The 20,567-nt window shown below is 49.0% G+C and overlaps 6 protein-coding genes across 6 annotated transcripts; 4 read left to right on the top strand and 2 right to left on the bottom strand.

Moving 5' to 3' along the window:
- Positions 1 to 979: 979 nt before the first annotated feature.
- Positions 980 to 1,744, top strand: F5B22DRAFT_650697 (uncharacterized protein; the record flags this gene model as incomplete). Its single annotated transcript, XM_047979352.1, has 1 exon — positions 980 to 1,744. The coding sequence occupies one exon, from the start codon at positions 980 to 982 to the stop codon at positions 1,742 to 1,744; it is 765 nt and encodes a 254-aa protein (XP_047826684.1).
- A 2,201-nt stretch (positions 1,745 to 3,945) lies between these two features.
- F5B22DRAFT_447576 (histone-fold-containing protein) lies at positions 3,946 to 5,468 on the top strand. The gene is made up of 4 exons (XM_047971931.1): positions 3,946 to 4,281; positions 4,398 to 4,531; positions 4,606 to 4,724; positions 4,802 to 5,468. The coding sequence occupies exons 1-4, from the start codon at positions 4,027 to 4,029 to the stop codon at positions 5,230 to 5,232; spliced, it is 939 nt and encodes a 312-aa protein (XP_047826683.1). The 5' UTR covers positions 3,946 to 4,026; the 3' UTR covers positions 5,233 to 5,468.
- Positions 5,469 to 6,166: 698 nt separating this feature from the next.
- Positions 6,167 to 8,078, bottom strand: F5B22DRAFT_447688 (uncharacterized protein). The gene is made up of 2 exons (XM_047971932.1): positions 7,222 to 8,078; positions 6,167 to 7,131 (listed from the first exon to the last, which is right to left on the bottom strand). The coding sequence occupies exons 1-2, from the start codon at positions 7,819 to 7,821 to the stop codon at positions 6,562 to 6,564; spliced, it is 1,170 nt and encodes a 389-aa protein (XP_047826682.1). The 5' UTR covers positions 7,822 to 8,078; the 3' UTR covers positions 6,167 to 6,561.
- Positions 8,079 to 9,647: 1,569 nt separating this feature from the next.
- F5B22DRAFT_623560 (ankyrin repeat-containing domain protein) lies at positions 9,648 to 12,907 on the bottom strand. The gene is made up of 5 exons (XM_047976073.1): positions 12,281 to 12,907; positions 11,470 to 12,223; positions 11,329 to 11,414; positions 11,083 to 11,265; positions 9,648 to 11,030 (listed from the first exon to the last, which is right to left on the bottom strand). Exons 1-5 carry the CDS (start codon positions 12,685 to 12,687, stop codon positions 9,911 to 9,913), a joined length of 2,550 nt encoding a protein of 849 aa, XP_047826681.1. The 5' UTR covers positions 12,688 to 12,907; the 3' UTR covers positions 9,648 to 9,910.
- On the top strand, positions 12,908 to 15,502 carry F5B22DRAFT_623558 (FAD dependent oxidoreductase). The gene is made up of 2 exons (XM_047976072.1): positions 12,908 to 13,836; positions 14,108 to 15,502. The coding sequence occupies exons 1-2, from the start codon at positions 13,417 to 13,419 to the stop codon at positions 15,395 to 15,397; spliced, it is 1,710 nt and encodes a 569-aa protein (XP_047826680.1). The 5' UTR covers positions 12,908 to 13,416; the 3' UTR covers positions 15,398 to 15,502.
- A 3,005-nt stretch (positions 15,503 to 18,507) lies between these two features.
- On the top strand, positions 18,508 to 19,251 carry F5B22DRAFT_650692 (uncharacterized protein; the record flags this gene model as incomplete). Its single annotated transcript, XM_047979351.1, has 1 exon — positions 18,508 to 19,251. One exon carries the CDS (start codon positions 18,508 to 18,510, stop codon positions 19,249 to 19,251), a length of 744 nt encoding a protein of 247 aa, XP_047826679.1.
- Between the last annotated feature and the right edge of the window lie 1,316 nt (positions 19,252 to 20,567).

Raw genomic sequence — 20,567 nt, 5'->3', positions numbered from 1 at the left:
TTCATGAAGCAAGCGGGAGCTTTCCCTGCAAGCTTATTACTGTAGCTGCTTACCCACTCCTCTTACTTAAACGCATTCTTCACTTATCTATACGACTGGATGCTATAACCTAGTGTAGGTATCCTACATATCTCAGCTGATCCCCTCCTCCCCCAACCTTTCCCAATTCCTCTCTCCAGCTGAGGAGGAGTATAGCAATCTGTTATTGCTGAGCTGGTTCATTGCCCAAGTGGTCTCCGTCACGCCTTGGCCGTGGAGAGCTTCGTGCTCCTTATCAATGAGCGGGCTCTCATAGCAGATACGCCGTATTCCAACTTTCCTGTCGCTCGTTATACCTCCTTCTCAGTCAGCCCAGCGAGCCTCGCGCTCATGGCTGCTGTGCCACCATCGGTTACCCTGGATATATGAGTGTTAGTTGAGCCAGGCACATTTCCCTTTGTTTTCTTGGGTTCCTATCACATTGACTTTGTCCCAAGCATGTTGAGCTACGAGATGTTGGCTCAATGTCGAGGAATGGCTGTTGGTACAAGAATAGAAATGCTAGGAACCCGTCTCGTTAGCTTGGGCATATAAATATCACGTTGGCGCTTAGACTAAACCAGGACTGACAATTCTTGTAGGGCCTTTCAAATTATAAGAGCAACTTGGGACCTGGGCCAATTAAGCCAGGTAACCAGCTTTACGCATATCCGACTGTTTGAGAGAGGAATCATTGGCTATATTGACATCGTCTTGGTCGAACCTCATGGATATCTTGGTCAATATATGAATACAGTTGTTTTTGATACTCGACATCTTCGTAACGCTGGTTCGACGACTTTGGAATCTGTCGACGATTTGTTATGAAGCTCACGGCTTTTCAATATCCGCCTTTCTTGGAATAATTGGGTTTTACTTGACCTTGGATCCATCATTGGACTTGGCCAAGACACCAACTTACCTACTTACCGACTGGGAATCAATGACGACTTCAATCATGATGGAAAGGCGTGATACATCGGGCCACGAAAAGCTGGTCATTGTGCTGAGTACTGTGTTGGGCTTCATCGCCATAGCTCTGGTAACAATAATAGTGATCTGGTATTTACGGAACCGGCGGAGACACAGGTTATTTAACAGAGGTCTGACTCCGATCGGCGACGAAGAAATAGCGACATGGAAAGTGAACCGGGCGGAGAAGGAGGCCGAAGCATACACGACACGTCCAAGCCACGTATCCAAGGACTCAACAAGCTCGGCAAGGATACAATACCAGAGAGGGGGAGCCCGACCCTCGACAGACGCCGTCGCATCGACGCGATCGTTCATCAAGAACAGCTTCAGCATCGATTTACCGCGGGCGCCTGAAGCAGCGGCATTCGCGCGCGCGCCGAACGCCCGTGCCGGCTTGACGGATGAGACAGTCCCCGGCGACGAGCCGTTTGTGCCACAGCTGAAACGCCAACCTTCGCGCCTCCAGAAGATGCAACCCGGGACGCCCAAGGCAACCAGTCGCTCGAACAGCCGGTCGAATAGCCGCACAAGAGCAGCCCGCAGCTACAGCCACCCGGAGAACTGGAGTGGCAGCACCGACTCGTCGCCGACGGGATCGAGGGATGGAAACCAGCGCGGCGGCCACTCACGCATCTACTCGTCGTCTTCCATCCCGCCGCGCATCAACTCGGCCACGGAGAAAGAACTGTTCGGGGGCCTATCGCCGCCCCCTTCACGCAGACCTTCGGCCATCGGACGAGCGCTGGGTTAGATCGAGCTTGGTTCTCTCATCATGAACACCTCACGTCTATCGATGGGGGCTTGGTCCTGGCTAGACTAGGTGCGACATTCTAGAGGTGGCCGGGTCCGTCCGTCTGTTTGTCTGTCGAGCTACGAAACACATATACTACCTAGAGTCTCCTCACTCAACCAGGGCTCTGGTTTCCGTATCCTTCTTGCGCCCTTTTCGCATGCGAACACACACATACCGCTATTTCGAACTTCTATCTTCCAACTACTACTATTTTCTCCCACTCCAACCTTTTTTTTTTATCACCTGGTAGCAGCGCATGAGACGCCGAGGGACTACACGCTAGGCCGGATCCACGGTCTTCACTTTTCTTACTACTTTTTCTACCGCTGCCGGCTCCTCTTGAATCCGACCTCGAATGGATGAATGAAGGCGGGACGGCGACGAATGCTCCTCCATCATTTAGAATCGCTTTTTCTTCTTTAATTTTCTCTCTCTCTTCCCCACTTTTTATATATGGTTAAGGAAGTTTCCGGGTTTGATGTTACCCGTTGAGACATGAGTGAAGGATATACCCCGCCAACAGACAGGCTGTTGATTTTCTTTTTCTTTTATTTTCTTCTCTTGGGGTTAGCTATTATGGATGATAAGCTGATAATATACCCACCACCTTTACGATGATGGTTCTCTACCCATCTGGTACATATACATACACGACAGTTTGATGAAGACATGGGCAGTTAGGTGGGATGGTATCTTGCTAGAGTGCACATGAATGGTTTAGAGGTGGTTAGATTCGGGGATGAGTTTGGAACGTGATTGATGCTGATGCTGATGTTGATGAGGGTAATGGATGGTGGCAGGGTAGAGTAAGGATGATGAGGAGCATATACTATTTGCCTCAATACCTTTTTGGACGCTGGTGCTCACTCGCAAGTGTATCATTGAAGCGAAGGATCTTTTGAATGGTGAGACTTTGGAACAACCTCTCCGCTGATCTCTACTGTAGTACAACACTCAATCAAATCAAAATTGCAACTTGCGACGATGTTCTGAACGTTTTCTATTCATGTGTCCTTCTATGCCCATATCTAAATTTGTTGTTTTGCTCAGTTTTCGATATGACGACGAGGACCAATAGAGCCAGTACATACCTATTTACCTCGCTATGACTAACCTGCGTATATAGTTATGAGTCGTATAGACGAGATGCAGGTTGAGATAGCTCTCGGCTCTCATCACGCCTTGCTGCAGACTGTTGGTTGTTTGCATGGGAGATCGAGCAAGCAGCCGGCTCGTGCACCTGTGCTGGTGTAACCCTGTAACGCCCGAGCATCTATCCCAGGCTATCACCGGGTGACAGGGACAGTTTTGAAACATGGAATAACCCAGACGGCAATGGACTTTTGTCTCACGTACTAGGCTAGGACCCAAGTCTGTTAGGACTAGATTACCGACTACCGGTAGTAGATTGGGATCTTGATGGCCGGGATGTTGAAATCCAGAGAATTGAAATCTTGAAACAAATGTTTGTGCCGCATTTCCATACTATATATATCTGCCGGGCTCCAACAAGGTATGTGATGATGCTTTTACCTTCCTTATTCGTATAATGTAGGCACCTATATATGATGGATGGGAGGATGAGAAGAGACCTATTTGACCATGAGCTATCCACCCGCAACATCGATGCAGCACCATCATTCTCTGTTCCATGCTTAGCTCCTCGATCCTCAGCGAGCACATCTCATTTCATCGTGCTATGTACTACTCTATGCCTTTTCTACATGCAGCCGACGTGATGTAGTAGTAGATTGCCCCCTGATACTTACTATGAGGTAGGTATGTATGTATGGTGTGTATAGGTTGGTAGTCGATCGGATTAGGTAGGCCCTTTACGCGTCTGTAGCGCGTCGGTGTGGGGCACATGTGCACATGCGCACATGCGGACCTGGCCTGACAATTCTACACTGCCTACATCTCTTCGTATTCTCTGGATAGCTTCCTCTCTGCGTATCGTTAAAGCTCAATTCATGTCCGACCTTGTAGCCCATTACGGCATCAGTATCCTTCATTATCAATCAAGCTACCTGGCGCCATCCTGCCGGTTCTGCGACGGCAGCAGCAATTGTCTGGTCTAGAGTAGCAATAACCATTTCGGCCAGTTAAGCACTCCGGACCATATCAAGGCGCAAAGCTGTGATTGTCAACGGCCAGTGGTAGCGTATCTCGACCTGGCTAGATTGAGCTCTCGCGCCGTCCACCCCTCGATCCTAGAGCCCGCGACTCTGCCTGGCCTCGACATGGCACCGAAGAAGATCGATCCCGCAAAACGGGGCGACCTATCTATGGCACAATTTGTATACGACGGAGATCTCGACCGGAGCGAGACTGCCACTGCTGTGCCACTGCAGCTCAAGAACACAACACCCTCTACTTCAACGCCTGCCACCCAGATGGAAATGGACGGGCCTGCTGAGACAAGTCTTCTCGGCGAAAAGGATAAGGAGAAGGATAAAGAAAAGAAGGAGAAAGAGAAGGATACTGTCACTATAGAGGTAAGCACTATTAGCTTGCCCCTCTGAATCCTGGAGGGTTGGAATCCCGAGCGTCCCTACCACTATCCCACTCTATAGGTTGTCTCGAATCTCGGCTAACGCACCACTACGATCAGGACCTCACCTTGCCAAAGTCGATTATAACACGCTTAGCTAAGGGTGTTCTACCTTCGAACACCCAGATTCAAGCAAATGCCATACTAGCCATGAGCAAGAGCGCCACCATCTTTATCAATCATATTGCTAATGCGTATGTATATGTCTCGACCCCTTCGCATGATCTATTAGCAACAGGGCAGTATGCTAATCCGTATATACGAACAGAGCGAACGAGCATACTCTAGATAATAATAAAAAGACCATAATGCCTGGGGATGTGTTTGCGGCGCTTGAGGATATCGAGTTTCCCTTCTTCCGTGAGCGTCTGGAAGCTGAATTTAAAAGTCAGTTCGCCTTGACTGCTGTTCTTATCAACTGGCGTCTTAAATGTCCTCGTACTAATTGCACGCGCGCCTTTCAGAATTCAATGACACACAGACAACAAAACGTAATACATATCGCCGCAAGGTAGCCGCACAAAAGAAGGCCCAGACGGATGGAGCCGACCCCAACACCTCCTTGATATCCATAGCCAGCACAGCCGCCGACTCCGACGCAGCCCCGCGGTCTAAAAAGCAAAAGCCAAACGCCGCCCACGAGGAATCAGCCATGGACGTCGACGGTGACGAAACGCAGGAACCGCGCGACGTTAGTGACGCCGACACGGAGCCCGAGCAAGAGCCCGAGGAAGACGAGGAAGACGAAGAAAATGTCGCCGGCGAGGAAGAAGAGGATGATGAAGACGAAGAAGAAGAAAACGACGACGAGATGCACGATCGGCTCGAAGAACGGCCAAATCGAGAAGACGACGACGACGACGACGCGCTGGATAACGACGGAGACAGCGATTAGTATCTCGCGGAAAATGAAGGGGGCAGCATACTGGATGACAGTGACGACTCACAATCTGAAGATGAGGCTTGCTGCTGTTGCTCCAGAATTGGCGTCATATTAAACATGATCTTGCCGGAGAACACTAGATGGTGATATGCAGGTTTACGCACTTAGAGGAAGACCTTTGCGTACTTTCGCGCACGAGATACACACAATGAACACACTATCATACGCTGCGCACAGTTACCCAGAAGCAAGGGAGGTTTTAAAAAAAATCACGAATTACGAAGCGAGGGGATGGAATAGCTTTCACACAGCGTACTACCTAGCAAGCAGCCTGAAAAGAGGTATCCGAGCTGGCTGAAGACATATCGTTGCCAGGCAGATAACGAAATGCTTCGAGCATAAGTATTACTTAACACTAGTCGCAGATTCTACAAATCGATTAAAAATCCACGACCCGAGAGGGGAGGGGAGGAAGGGGATACTATGCAGCGCAGCGTGTTAGTCACGCACACGTATGAAATATTCCAATCTGACAATCCATCCTCCTTCCTTGTCTTCGTAATCTTGTTATTATTTTGCTTAACGAATCGGCAACTTTCCCTTCAAATCAGAAGAACCCCGCTTCTTTTCTATATTGATGTATTCTTGTACTCCGTCATGAGATACAGATTATCCTCGGTATGTAATATATAGATCGCCTTGACTATCTAGGAGTAATAGATGGTGGATCGAGTTGGCATGTTGGATGGATACGGTAATAATCCAATTGCTAACTGATCCCAACTGATGAAGAGAACAAACCTATCAGCGTCTCGCTAGATGAGCGCCAAAAGTTTCCTTTCTTATTGTTGTGAGATAGGATAGTATTACCTCTTAGACTTTCACTGTATTTTGCTAAACCTCTGCATGACTTGGCTCGATGTAATTTAATTCAATTAACATGAATCGATTCGCTGACTTTTGTACATATAAACGCCCTATTTACTAGATACTCGAATGAGGTAGATATGATGAAGAAGTCGAGTAGTCCAACATCCATTATTTTTTTCTTTACGGCTTTTCCACGATTGCTAAAGCCGTCCACCCTCTCTGAATAAGGCAGAACACCGCTTGACACTATTGGTACTGTAGATGAATACCTAGGCAAGTACCTGAAGACGCCGAACGCCGAAATTACGGATTGAATTAGTTCATGAGGTGGAGGTAACTTAAGACTAATGTCTTGAGGTCATAAAGGGGGAAGAATCGCTTGATGAGGTGGGCTAGTTTTTTGCAGCTGCAAAGTTGTTCACTAGCTAACGCGCTGGGAGCTAGATATATAGTGTGGGTATAAGGGGTGAGTTAAGAGCTAAGCAGATCTTGCACACTCATACCCCGCGCCGGACCTGTGTTCGCGCGTCCTGACCCGAGCATCAGCAGCGCCGCCGACACCTCGTGGTCGATCTCGAGCTGAGGCCGCAGCGCAGGGCTTGTCAAAGCCGAGTGCGACGCCGATGTCGATCCCGCACAACTAGATTGCGCATACTGGTACGGCGACGTCCTTGCGGACGTTGAGACTACAGCATTAGGGTTGTAGAGCTGGTATTCTACTGACGAGGCCGACGATGCTGTCGAGTGGTGCCGTTGCGGGACCGGCGAAATGGATGAATGGTTCGACCGCGTCGATACCGTCGTCGTGGGCCCCACGACGGGTGTGTAGCTCGGCGAGGGCGCTTCCGAGTCAGTCATCTCGACATCCTCGGCTCCGTCCTCCTCTACGTCGGTGGCGGCCTTGGCGGCCCAGTCGGCTTCCTCATCGCTACGCTGCACGGGCCGGAATTCGGTTGGTGTCGCGGCTGTTGAGTCATGGCTGTTTTGCTCCTTGAGCTTCGTGATGCAGTCCTCGAGGTAACGAACGTATTCTATTGAAGCCTGCGATCATCCGGAGTTAGTATACACGATTAATTATGGTTATAGTCACTGGGCCACGACCACTCTAGCATCTGATGGCTGTATACTGACCTGTAGAATAGCGAGCTTATGCATCTCGCCCGTGCAAGCTGGTATAAGACCCTTCAGCACGGCAAACTCCTCATTCATCTTTGACCGCCGTCGCCTCTCAATGAGGCTGTGAGCTGTTCTCCTCGCTATCTTCCGGCCCGCAGCACTGGTTGCAGAGGGCTGCTTCTTGGTACTCGTTGCCTTGGAGCCTGCCGCCGCACCACTACCCGAAGCATGCTTGGCCTGACTACTTGTACCAGCGCTTCCCTTTGTAGGCGAAGGCGCGACCACCGCCTCTTCCTGAGGACGGGGCTTCATTTGGATGATCTTGCGGGATCTTGTTGGCGGCGGTGGGAGGGCGAATGCCTCCTTTTGCTGCGCCGTGGAGGAACGTCTCCTGGCCTTCACGGTTTCGCTAGGCTGGAGATAAGGCAGTGTTGACGTTGGTGAAATGGGCGACATCTTTCTGCCGGGACCCGAAGCTTTCGAGAGCTCGGGAGAAGTTATGGCCGAAGGGGGCAACTCGAAGGTCAACTGGAGCGAAGACAGCTTGGTCGAGTGATCCTGACCTTTGATCTCGGTGGATGAGGCTGGCGTAGGTGGCATTTTTGGGCGTGTCATTTTCGTATGAGGAATCTAGGGAGTTCCCTAGTTCAGTCCAGTATGGACTGTCGTTGATCTCGTGAGGTATTCAAGCCAGGTCCGGCCTTCCCCAGGGGCGAAGAACTACACTGGTGAAGGAATTACACCACAGTCTCCTAGTTCCGTGGTAGACAGGAACCACCGGGATTTGGACAGCAGGTCACGCGACACAGGGGTAAGTGATAAGGCGGCACTGGGGAAACCTGTGGAACCACGAACGCGGCTGTGAATAATAGGACCGCTTGAAGAGACGAATATCTAAGAAAGGGCTCTTTGATTTTGTCCTTTCCTCAGGCGGCTTGCTTGTCTATCTGTCAGGCAGCGAAACTGGTGGGAGGGAAAGACATCGACAGCGTTTCTTATGTCTGGCACAATCTTGTAGGCCTTGGGCAGGAAGGTAGACGGGGAGACAGAACTCCTAACTAGTAGTCCGCGTACTAGGTAGAGTATAGGTAACAATAGTAAGTGCGTAGCTAGGTATCTGCTTATCATAGATGTCATGTCTGGCATGGATGAACGGATGGCGTCTATCTCGACTAGACTATGCCCCGAGGGAGGCAGTCGGAGGCAGTCGGGGCATGATGCGCATCATGACTGATGTTGCAGGGCACGACGACCGGCACATGGCAGCGGACCAAGTCCATATTGGGTGGTTTTCGAGGGAGCAAGTCAAGCGTCTCACGATGGAGACGCAACCCAGACGCCAGACACAACCCAGACACGACCCAGACTCAACCCAGACTTGTCGAGACGAGCACGCGACCACATCCAGCTCTGACATTGGCCGACGTCAGGCTGTGGCCAATCACGCAGCGCCATTGGGGAACGTGGTCGAGCTGATGGGCTTTGCCTCTTGTGGAAGATTGGCGGCCCGTGATTGGCTGGCTGCTGTCGGTACTCAGGTACCTACCTATATATGTACATGTATGTATATGTATGTACAATACATACATAAATGTACAGTATAGACATGAATGATACATGGATGTACTTGGGTGGATGGATCATTGGATGCAATGTTGAAGATGTCTCTGGTCTCTGGTCTCTGGATGATGTCTGGGCGCCAGGGCATCGCGGCTTGAGGCTCTCTCGGCATTGCTTATACAAGCCAGTCATGTCACATGCGCTCGGATATCCATATTGGGCACTACACTTATTATATAATAACTTGAAGCATCTACGCCTCGTAGACCCTTTACCCTTTACTCCCAACCAGGGCGGCTAAACAGCCTGCGGTTCAGGAGCTAGGTGAAGGAAGTAGTTGCAGTAAGGACAAGTCCTAGGCAGCATTTGGTAGGTAATTGTAGGCGAAAGCTGAATATCACTGTCGTTAGTTTGATTACAGTTATCTGAGCCATATTATATAGGTAGGTGTGTCTTAGGACCTAGGTGCGCAGGTGGGTAGGTAGGTAGGTAGGCTACCTTTGGACCAATCCATCTAACCACATGCTGTTGTAGACGGAGACTAATTTTCTACATATACCGGCATATCGAGGAACAGGGTCGCAATAGAATGTAGCGTCAAAAGTAAAAACTATAGAGGGCACCATGGCATGTGACCGCTTGCCGGGATGAACAATAGCCCGGCTAGGGGGTTCAGGACTAGGAGAGTAAGCGAATGGATAGCAATACAACCTTCACCGTGGATGAGTTTTGTAAAGTGATAATACTATGACAATGGCAAAGAGCACCTCCTGTAAGCAGTAGATGGGGCATACACATGTGTTAAGCCGTCAAGACCGTAAGCGATACACCTCTCGATAAACCGAAAAGAATAAGGCTGGAGGTGCTAATCACTTAAAGACGCGCGTCAAGCTATTCAACTTGGTATGTATCTGCCGCTCTCTAGGAGAAGTTATTGTGTTAAGCCTCTGTTCGTTGTTGGAGGCTAAGTCATAGTAAAGTATCATAGAATGGAATTGAAGAGACCCTTTTGCTAATGTACAAAGAGAAATCTTTCACGTATAAATATTGGACATCACGGGGTATCTCAAATGTCAAGACGCGAGCCGCCAATGACTGCATCGGTATTTGCAGGAGCTCTACCGCGCAAGCCATGTCTTCATGCCTAATCGTCCCAATCCAAACAATCATGCTCCAGGATCAACTCCTTAATCCTTCCGTTCCAGGTCTCGGCCTCCATTGCCACTACTTTGGCACTCTTACCGTCCAGCGTCTTGGCTGATTTCTTGAAGCTCCGGTGCCGGCACACGGCATACAGCAGCTCCGGATCGCCGATTTTGGTTGCGTAGTGGATAGGCGACCAGCCATCCTTGCCTATGAGCGAACCCACGTCGTTCCGCTGCAGGAGCGTCATAGCGCAGTCCACGCTAGAGTTTGAAAGCGCTTCTATTAAGGGCGTGTTCCCGAGGTTATCTCGCGCTACTAGCGGACCTGGGCTGTTGGTCATCTTAAGCATCACCTCCAGCGCGCCGTGCTCTCCCTGGGTGCAGGCGTGGTGGAACGCGTTCTTCCCGTCGTTGTCCGTCACGTCGACTTTGGCGCCGTGCTGGATCATAGTCTCGACACATTCCCGGTCGTTCAGATAGTCGAACAGAGGCGGCCGACCATGGAGATCCTGTGTGTTAATATGCTTGGCGCCCATAGCAATGCACAGTGCCGTGATGACCTTGGGTCTTTCAACCTCCCGATCGGACGACGCTGCGAAGTGGAGCGCTACCCGGCCGTTCTCATCTTGGATGTTCGGGTCGGCCCCAGCGTCTAGCAGCAGCTGGACGCACGACGCCGAAATGCAGGACGCGATATGGACGGCCGTCTCGCCCCAGCTGTTGGCCTGGTTAATGTCTAACTCGTCTGGGCACATGTGCCTAATCTTCAGTGCCGTCTCTAGGCCCCCGCTGACCTTAGACTCGACAGCCGCATGAATGATGTTAGCCCCGAGGTTTGAAAGAATGCTACAATTGGCGCCGTATTTCACCAAGGTACGCATTTCCTTCACACGGCCCGAGTAAGCGGCCCAATGCAACGGCGTCCAATGGAATTTCTTATCCTTTTCATCAATTAGGCTGTGAATAATCTTGGTTCCCTTCGGGCTTTCGAATGCCGATGCTCTGAAGTACTCGAGAATCGCTGCGAAAAGAGGGGATCTGGCTTGGAACTTCAACTTCCACTGTGTCCAGTTGGTGCTGACTGGCGCGTTGTTGGCATCGTCCACAAGTTCCAAAAGCCTAGGCTTGATTAGCGAGCCCCTAATGCTCCTGGAGTATTGACCATACATACTCTTCTAAGGACGGCCTCTCAGAATGCTGGTGCCCATGCATGTTCAATACACAGAGATGGATGGGATTGAATTCGAAATCGGCCAGTACGTCATCCTTCTCCCCGAAAATCTCCACGATCTTTTGCTCAGATCCGTTTTCCCTCTTCCCCATTGACTTTAACACGGCTAAATCTGCAGGCGTCCTTATGTATAGTTTAGCGCACGGTAGGGTCAAGAAGCATACAGAATGCTGACGACTGGCTTACCTAGAACCGACATCTCCAGTTGAAGTCGCCACGCCGAGGTCTAGCAAGTACTTGACAATATGTGCATGGCTATGGTAGGCCGCAGACTAGAGTTGCGAGGTTAAAAATACTTTATCCATACCCATTAGCGAGCCAACTTACATGAAGCAGTGACCAGCCATCGAGGGTTGTATCCCATATAGTCGCTTCTCCTGACTCGATGCATTCCTTCAGTTTCGGGAGGTTGCCGTGATTTACGTAACGCACTGCATTGGATCCATTAGGGACCATTCGGAACGACTGGAGGTCATATCGCACTTGAATCACTCTCGTCGATGTGGCTTTGGAAAGGGCTGAGCGAAATAACGACGAATACTCTTTAGAACTATTCGGTACCATCTCATTCCCTAGGCAGATAGCATCGGTACATTCTATTTTTCGAGGTTTTGAGCGGCCGAAGCGACGCCGTGGCTCATCCGCCATCTCCTCATGGCATGCGCAGCGACAATTATAACGGCATGATTTACGAAGAATAAACATATCCTGGGAGACCGGCTGTATTGCCTGTTGAGAGGAGTTGGTTGTCGTCAGGGACAACTTCTCCGGGTCATTGCCTTTACATCCTAGGCCATGAGTTGAATTCGCCGAGCCTACGGTCGTATAACTCTCGATGCTAGCTGCCGAACTAAAAACGGAGAGTCTTTCCATGTACGACGCAGTATCTGACACACTACTACCCCTTTCATCCGAGCTCACACTATTCTTTCTCGCATACCTCCCGGGGGAGGTTACGTGCAAGCGAGAAGGGTCAATTGGTTGAATTTTGCTTGCTTCGCTTTCAGCTGTCGCCGCCAGGCGCGCGGATTCGAATATCATGAAATCTGGATACTGGCTCGCTATGGTCAAGAAGGTCTCGCTGCCCTGAAGATTAGCCTTGCCAACAGATGAACCGCGTGGGCTCGTATGTTCTTACGCTTGCGTGATGGATAGAAACGTGTGCAGCATGGCTATCTTCTCCCTTACCTTGCCGTGCAACCTCTTGAGAGCCGATTTGTGCTGGACCCATTTCGCTCTCCGCACAGGAGACAGGCTCGAGCTCGACAACTGTAACAGTCGGTCCCTGAGTTCGAGAACAATCTCCATGGAATTCCTCAACACATCCTCGAGAACAGGGCTAGAAACGCGGTGTATCGTATGGCGGCTCCGCAAGATCCGGTCGAATCCACAAAGGGCCTCCATGAAAGCAGCAACATCGTTCCGTAACGCTATAAGCTCCTTATCTCCATCTCTGAAGGCCTCGAGGATGTCTTTAACCTTGTTGGCTGCCTCAATGAGCTGAACGATTGATGACACCAAACCAATGACGGTGACGGGGTCCATTTGGCAAGGCTGGTCAGTCCTCGGCGAGTCTCGATTTAGACACCGTCTGCCCCGCCTCTCTCAGCTGGCGCTCATATGCTCGTCAGCAGTATCTTTCAGTTGCTGTTGGGTACATGTGGTTCAGCAGTCGGTCGGCTGCGATCATATTCAATGCTACATCGAAAGCACAAAAGCGAATAAAATGAGGAATATGGAAATGAGGAGAACTGACAGCCTGAGTAAAGCAGCGAGCTGAACCTACAGCTACCGGACGAACTCGATTCAGTCATTCAGAATTAGTGTCTGCTCAGGGTGGTATTGGGGGCCAAATCATGCATTATGTTAGCCAAACAGAGCGACGCCACACCGTCGCATCACACCGCAAGACTGTTCGGGGGGTTGGGGGTCAGCGTCGAAATCTAAATATCTAGTAGGTCATTTTAAGAATCGGGACTAGATCCCGTTATTTTATTGTAGGGCGCCCGGTCGTTGTCTTCGAGGATTAGGGATCGGTTGTCAATGTGACTGTAGTGTTACTGGCCACATCACAGCTATTGCGTTACTCCTGTTGTCAGGAAAAACGTGGATCGTCGTCTCGCATTATCTGGAGGGTCATCACACTGAGCTACACAGTAGGCCAAAGGCATACTGTAGACAGGGGGTTGCGGCCCCGCAGTTGAAATTCGCCTGACCAGTCGCTTGCAGTATGGATATAAGCCACAGATTTGTTCGAGCAAACAACATCAGACCATGAATTTCCCGGACGATACCTTCCGGGCGACGATATATATGATACTGGCGTTCGTTGACTGGGCTACATCTGATTTTTGGCATTGCTTTCGCGCACGCTCTCAAAATCTGCTCAGCTCACAGCTCACGGCCCACACGATCACACAATATCATAAGGCGCTTATGGCGGCTCACAGCTCAACGGAAAGCCCTGCTGGGCTTCCAGTTGACAACCCAAGCAAATCATACTGGCTCTCGGAGCCATCCGAGATTCTCCTTGGTCATCGCACGACGAAGGATCTGCCACAAGCTGCTGATGTCGTCATCGTTGGGAGTGGCATTACTGGTGCCTTCGCAGCCCACTGCGTGAAGGAAAAGGCCCCCAATTTGAATGTTGTCATGCTTGAGGCGAGAGAAGCATGTTCGGGCGCTACGGGAAGAGTAAGTTCTCAGTGTTATTCCTATGTCTTGGAAAGCACCAATCGTGAAGCCGGGTAGTAGCGGCGCAATTTGGTACGGTTGTGGTGGCGTGTGAAAGTGTGTGTAGACTGCGAATGGTGTGGTGGCGCACGATATTCCTATCACCCTGCAGGGTAAATTGCTTCTTTGATGGCCACGAAAATCCCGGGGCTACCTCCGCGATTCTCCTGTTCTGATGCAGAAACATGAACGCTCAGCCCCTCTATCAATCCTCAAGCTAACAGTCATATAGAATGGTGGTCATTGTCAGCCGGCATATTATAACTGCCCGCCGCACGTCGCTGCCTTTGAACATCGAACATATTCTTACTTGAAAGCCTTGGTTGAATCACATTCAATTCCCTGTGATTGGCATGTTACAACTGGCGTACACGGCTACTACTCTCTGGAGCTCTTCAATGCGACTAGGAAGATTATCGAAAAGATCCAGGAGGAGCACCCGGATATTGGTGCAAACATCACAATTGTGACGAAAGGGAACGATAAACCTTCCTCGAGCCCAGGAGGAGGTGAGAAGATGGAACTGACATTGGAGGGCTTACGAGTCGGTGCTGCCGAAGGCGCTATCGTACAACAGAATGCCGGTAGCCTCTGGCCGTACAAGCTTGTTGCCTTTGTACTAGAACGCCTGTTGGCGGCTGACGGCTTCAATTTACAGACAAATACCCCGGTTACCGGCTTGAAAAGAGGCAGCGCACCTATGGAAGTCTCCAGCCGCGACCCTGGTGCCGGCGAGGTGGCCTCTAGAGGTTGGACAGTTCGCACATCCCGTGGCGACATCTCAGCCCGCCATGTTCTCCTCGCTACGAACGCGTATACTTCATATCTACTTCCCCAGTTTGCAGACATCATCGTTCCAGTGAAGGGTCAGGTATCTAGCCTCAGGCCACCACCACAGCCTGCTAAAGGCCCGCTAAATATCGAACACACGTTCTATTTCGTATCAGATCTAGCCGACCGCCGGGACGACTACTTAGTACAAAGACCTCCGCCTGGCGCGGAGCTGATTTACGGTGGCGGACGTATCCGTGCGAAGGGCCATGGGCTCAGCGTGTGGGATGACAGCACCATAGACGAACCAGTGGCACAATATCTAAGAGATGAGCTGGGCGGCTTGATGGATCTCTCGATACGCGAAGAAGGAAGGACACAAGGCGAGCATGATATCCAATTACCGAAGCAAGATCTCGAGCCGACATTTCAATGGGCAGGCATTATGGGATACTCGCGCGACGGCTGGCCGTGGGTTGGCCCCGTGCCGACGAGTGCTGGTGGAGGAGATGGGCTCTGGTTGTGTGCCGGGTACACAGGCGGGGGCATGCCCAACGCCGCCCTCTGTGCCAAGGCAGTTGTCAATATGATGATTCCTGGCAACAACGACGGGGACAACTTGGCCGACCAAATTGATCTACCCCCCGAGTATATACTTACTGAGGATAGACTGAAGAAGGCTAGAACATGTGAAACCATTATAGAAGCAGACATAAGGGGCGCATTCATGTTAGATCTTGATATATTTTGATGAATTAGATATTAGGTTAAAGGAGATGAGACGAATTTGCTAGTCAACTAAGGGCAACATTATTCTAGCTACACCCACTTCTGTCACATTTAGTAATTTGGTGAAGCTCCTTGTTGATGGCTGTAGTGATCCTTCAATTCGGGGTTTATATTCCCGTGGGCCTGAAGATCTAGGCAAAACTGAGATTTTCGACGCTGGACCACAACATGTCCGAAATTCCCATTCGAGAATGTGTTTTGCATACATTGGGAAGACTCCCACAGTTTAACATAGCTGGGTTACCACTCCTCCGCCTCACTTTGAGCAGCCTGGATCACAGCTTTCAGAGAGGCAATCTGGTCGTCAGGCAGGCATTCATGCCCTCTCGTGCTCGTCGAGCAGGGTCAATTCGCTATCAGATCTCTTTCAGCAACGAGACAACGGATATTAAGAACATTTTCGGTAGGTATTGTATCAAGGCCACTATTATGCTGGCGCGCCCAAATCGTCTATACTTGCTACCGGAGGCCCAGCAACTATGCTTTTCTCTAGCGCTATCTTTTTGAATTAGTGATTCGTTGCGAACTCTTCCCTACGAATATAGAATAGCCTAATGGTCAAGATCGGGTAGAATGACCACGCGCTGCTGTACTCCCAGCACTGGAATTGCCATCGCCTTTCGGATGATTTCTTTATCGCTTAAGCTGGAGTATTATATATAAAGCAAAGCTTAGTTTGTCAAGAGTAGTACATGTGATCCCATTCAATATCTAGAAGTCTAAGTTACAATACAGTTATCTGGCTGGATGAAGGTCTTATATACAGATTCCCAGCATTCCAGTATGTGGAACGCAAGTATCACCGCCTTCCCTTTCTGACATAGTTATATTAAATATACTATATTTACTATAAGATGAAGAACGGTCATAGACTTCGTCACCCAGCTATATAGACAACCTAGCCACTGAACAGAATTATCATACAAACTGCAATACAGTCAACCGGAAGGCTGGGAGTCGTAAATATAGTGAAGCAATAGTTATATATGTTCATGCCATCTGTGCGGCATTGCCAAGCCGAATCATAGTGGCCGCTAGGGGTCCAAGTATATAACATTACATGTAACCTAGATGGGGAGTCGGCTCCCGGATTGTATGTACATTCCCCTTATAACTACTTTGTGGTTTGAATCAAACTCGCCGCATTATAAGAGATAGATTGAATGTCCGGCAATTCTTACGAATGTGTGGCTTTTGGCCTTAGTAAAAACTGGGCTACCAAAGAATAAACCAGGGACGGTGGCGTGAAAACCGGCATGAACGAATCTAACGGTTGCTTCATCTATGGTAGCGCTAATTTAAAGTTCCCCGTGATAGCCAGTAGTTAAGGGTTGTGAAGCCGCCAGCAGACCGCCTCAATATGAAGAGGAGATAACTGCGTACTCTAAAAGAAGTAATAAATAATAAGCTGGAAAGCCGAGTCCGAGCAGTCTCTGCAATACCGGACTGTGAAAATGAAGGGAACAGCCCCGCTTTGAAGACAGGGACTTGTTGTTCCGTGGCCTGCAGCTTTCGCATCCGCAAAAAGAGGAGATGAAGCGATTCATAACACTTCCGTGAGGCAGTGTCCAACCAGAGTCCAACTTTCGAATATCAACTCCAACCATGGCTCGAAATTCAGTAAATCGTAACTTTTTATCAATTCGCCCTCGGGGTGTTTTCCTTAATTCCGCGAGACGATTCGATGACCCGCCTACAGGGCGATCCGAAGAATCTAGCCTGGGCTGGGGGTCTATTCATCATCGCCAACCTAGCGTGGGCACATCACTCGGTTAGTTAGCTATTATCCGGACGGGTAGCTGAACAATATTGTTTCGCAAACATTCCAGAGAAAGCTCGGTGCGTGATTATTGACCTGAATACGGGGTTGATCGCCGGCCACCGGGGAGGTTTTATTATTATGCGTCTTCTGCAGTAGCGAGAACCGGTCTGAAGTGGGCGCTTCATCGTTGCCTTCAAAACAGTCGCGGATAACTCGGCTACCAACATTGATAGATATTATCATCGCCGCCGTTCCACCGTTCAATGCTTGTTACCAAGCCAAATCCGACGTTGTGCATATAGGTACAACGTCTGCCGCTTAATCGGCTACACTGTTGACATATGGTAAGCCTGGGCATAAGAGAAGAAAACCAAGTTTAGTTCGAGTAGGTAGTCTATCTATTTGTTCACATTCAAACCATGAATTAAGTATGAATACCAGTAGGGGAAGATATTAATATTTTAAACAGTTCGCTGACTATACATAAGTCATGGTAGGTGAATCCTTCTGGTACTATTTAGACTTTAGTTTATATTAATACATACCAGCTACTAGTAATGCATCCTATTATGCTAAGGTTGGTCGGAACGTACACACATATTCTAGAGGACATGCCAAATGATGTAACATTTACGTATTACTCAGAGGAGCATAAAACTGAATTTATGTAGCATTTGAATCACTAATATGGTTACATACGACCCTAACTTGAGCTGAATGTTGGTCGGAACATACTCTAGGGGACACGTACTCCAGAGGTCCTGCCAAATGATGTAACATTTGGGTATTACTCAGAGGAGCACGAAACTGATATTTATGTAGCATTTGCATCACCAATATGGTTGCATATGACCCTAACCTGAGCTGAATGCTGAAGAAACTAGCCTCAATAGCGCGAAACATGTCCGACTGCTAAGAGTTTACCTACGTGACTAGTGATGTTGGTTAAATCGATTCCATGGATGCTAGGTGACACGATCTATGAAAATGCAAGTCTTTCCAATTTGGAGGAGTTGGGCAGGTAGCATTCGACAATAGACCAAAACCCATCAACAATTTGATGGAAGGCCGGTGTAAAGGAGCATTCCGCAGGCCGTTACAGTTCTGCCTGGTAATCAAATATATAAACTAATGCTCTTCTCATCAGAACAGAAGAGTTCTAGAGTTGTTAGACATCAACAAGAATCTTTGGCTCTTCTCGCTTCCTCGAATTCCCCCCCCAACCCACTGTCAAATATTCATTGCTGATTTGCTTTTCAACTTCTTCACGTATTCATTATTTCTTCGACTTATTCCATTCATCTGCAGACATGGCTTCCCACTGGCAGAACCTGATCAATAAACGAGTTGCGCTCGCCAAACTCTGCCTTGCCACCGAAAACTTTACTACCTTCCACGTTCTTGCGGCACAGCAGGCAACAGCTCCATCCGCTCGTGATGATTTGCCAGCTGATGTCGTGAGTACTATTGATAATCTTAATATCGATACTGTCGATACTGGCAAAAAAGATTACAAGGACTTCTCAGACGATGTAGAGACCTTGAAAGACCAGCCGCCAGACGAGGAGCTATGGAAAGCGAAAATTAATGAGGGCGCCGAGAAAGCGAAAGAAAGAGCCGTTGCCGCAATCGAGAAAGGGAGAGTTGACGCTATTGCATATATCGGGGAGTTACCCGAGGCCGTACGTGAGCCTGCCAGCAACCTTTGGAATGAGGGCTTAACCACGGTTATGGGCTTCATCGAGAATCTCTACCAAGGCCTGAAGGATATCATTCAGGCCATCATGGACTTCCTCAAAGGTATCTGGGACAAGATCACGACCACTTGGAATACAATCAAGTCCGCCGCCCAAGCTGCTATCGATTTCATTGGGGGTCTTTTTTCACTCAGTGCCCCCTCGGCCAAACCTACCTTTCTACCCGCTTCGACTTCGCTCTCTCATGTGCAGCGCCAGATCGGATCCTACCTCAAGCAGCTCTCTTCCAGCACTGACCCCGTTTCCAGCGTGACTGTCAACAAGCAGAGTCGAGGATGGGAAATCACGGTCCTCTGATGTAGACCTGCTCGAATATCGGTTTCATACACGCCGTCTATTTGAGAAAAAGTTTCAATTCTTCATTCCTCGCCATTTTTTCCCCATGAAATTTTGTTCAATTAAGGGTAGGACACGTCTGGCTGAACGGAAAGGCTTCAGCAATCACGCTCAAACAGCAGAGAAGGCCCATTGGCAGGCTTACTATGGAACCAAATGGGAACGCAGCAGTCCAGAATGGGATTGGTAATGAAACAACGGTATTGGAGGTCGCAATTTTACAATGTAGCTAGTCACTCGTTTAAATCAATAAACATATATGGCGCGGAAGCTGTTGATTGACTACGTGAGACTGTGAGTGGGCGGAAACTAAATCATGGTTAAGGAGAAATTGACCTCTCGCTTTGCTCTAATTATACAAAGCAAGAAACCACTCGCTAACTAGATGGTGGAATATAGTTTTGGCAACTCTCATGTGCGAACCTGGTAGACTAGAACTGTGGTGGCACCCAAGACAGCCTAACACGTTGCAATGGAGCAGAGTGTTAAAGTCTGTGTATAATACGCAGAGACCTGAATTGACTATCTGATTGAGTGAAGTTGTTACTATCTAGAAGGTTACTCTAAAGTGAGTGCTGGCCGAAGTGGAAGTAGATTGCCAATAGTTGTCACATGACTGCCAGCGTCAACCTAGCAACCCAACAGCAGTGCAAGATAATCCTAAAAACAAATCCAACTTTTCGACTACCCATTTAACCGATTTCCCGGCCAAGATCATATGGTGGTAAATGAATGGAAATAGCTGGATTACTGCCCATTTAGCTCGGCTCATAGGAAAGGAGATCGCGATGAGATAGTAGGCGAAATATTGAGCAGAGTTGCTCTCAATGCTGACGAGTATTATGTGGTCGGCGACGGCAAATTGTCGAGAACTAACACGCACATTCCTCAGGCTATACTAATCATCGGTCTTATCTCATCAAATCATCTGAACTACGTAGTTGACGAATGGGTCACCATTGGTTCTTAGCTAGATGTTATCATAAGAGCATTTAGCCTAGTACGATTAATTGTTGAATGAGTCACCTCTCTATCTGTCTTGACACAGATAAAATTGCCTTCTGTCATTCTATTGACGGTCAGCTCATTTCAACTAACTTACCACTTAACAATGAATCTGTTTATACATTGACGAGTATACCGGGACCTTAAAAAAAAAAAAGGGGGGGGGGGGGGGGGGGGATAAAAAAAGTTTTACCGAAAACAAATTAACAAAATTAAAAACGAAAAAGTTGGAAACCCATAGAAAAAACAAGAAGATACAAAAAAATTTTTTT

This window comes from Xylaria bambusicola (genome assembly GCF_022495145.1).
Source record: "Xylaria bambusicola strain CBS 139988 unplaced genomic scaffold F5B22scaffold_57, whole genome shotgun sequence".
Taxonomy (NCBI): domain Eukaryota; kingdom Fungi; phylum Ascomycota; class Sordariomycetes; order Xylariales; family Xylariaceae; genus Xylaria; species Xylaria bambusicola.
Note: the sequence above shows the minus strand (reverse complement) of the source record. Positions and strands in the feature narration are given on the sequence as shown.

What these genes read in the sequence shown, in the direction of transcription:
- F5B22DRAFT_447576 (XM_047971931.1), top strand. Translation starts at nt 4,027, where the DNA reads ATGGCACCGAAGAAGATCGATCCCGCAAAACGGGGCGACCTATCTATG. An exon ending in ATCAATCATATTGCTAATGC is followed by an intron (nt 4,532 to 4,605) that starts GTATGTATATGT and finishes ATATACGAACAG; the next exon opens with AGCGAACGAGCATACTCTAG. An exon ending in TCTGGAAGCTGAATTTAAAA is followed by an intron (nt 4,725 to 4,801) that starts GTCAGTTCGCCT and finishes CGCGCCTTTCAG; the next exon opens with AATTCAATGACACACAGACA.
- F5B22DRAFT_447688 (XM_047971932.1), bottom strand. Translation starts at nt 7,821, where the DNA reads ATGACACGCCCAAAAATGCCACCTACGCCAGCCTCATCCACCGAGATC. An exon ending in ATAAGCTCGCTATTCTACAG is followed by an intron (nt 7,132 to 7,221) that starts GTCAGTATACAG and finishes GGATGATCGCAG; the next exon opens with GCTTCAATAGAATACGTTCG.
- F5B22DRAFT_623560 (XM_047976073.1), bottom strand. Translation starts at nt 12,687, where the DNA reads ATGGACCCCGTCACCGTCATTGGTTTGGTGTCATCAATCGTTCAGCTC. An exon ending in ACTGGAGATGTCGGTTCTAG is followed by an intron (nt 11,266 to 11,328) that starts GTAAGCCAGTCG and finishes ACTATACATAAG; the next exon opens with GACGCCTGCAGATTTAGCCG. An exon ending in GAGAGGCCGTCCTTAGAAGA is followed by an intron (nt 11,031 to 11,082) that starts GTATGTATGGTC and finishes AATCAAGCCTAG; the next exon opens with GCTTTTGGAACTTGTGGACG.
- F5B22DRAFT_623558 (XM_047976072.1), top strand. Translation starts at nt 13,417, where the DNA reads ATGAATTTCCCGGACGATACCTTCCGGGCGACGATATATATGATACTG. An exon ending in GTTCGGGCGCTACGGGAAGA is followed by an intron (nt 13,837 to 14,107) that starts GTAAGTTCTCAG and finishes ACAGTCATATAG; the next exon opens with AATGGTGGTCATTGTCAGCC.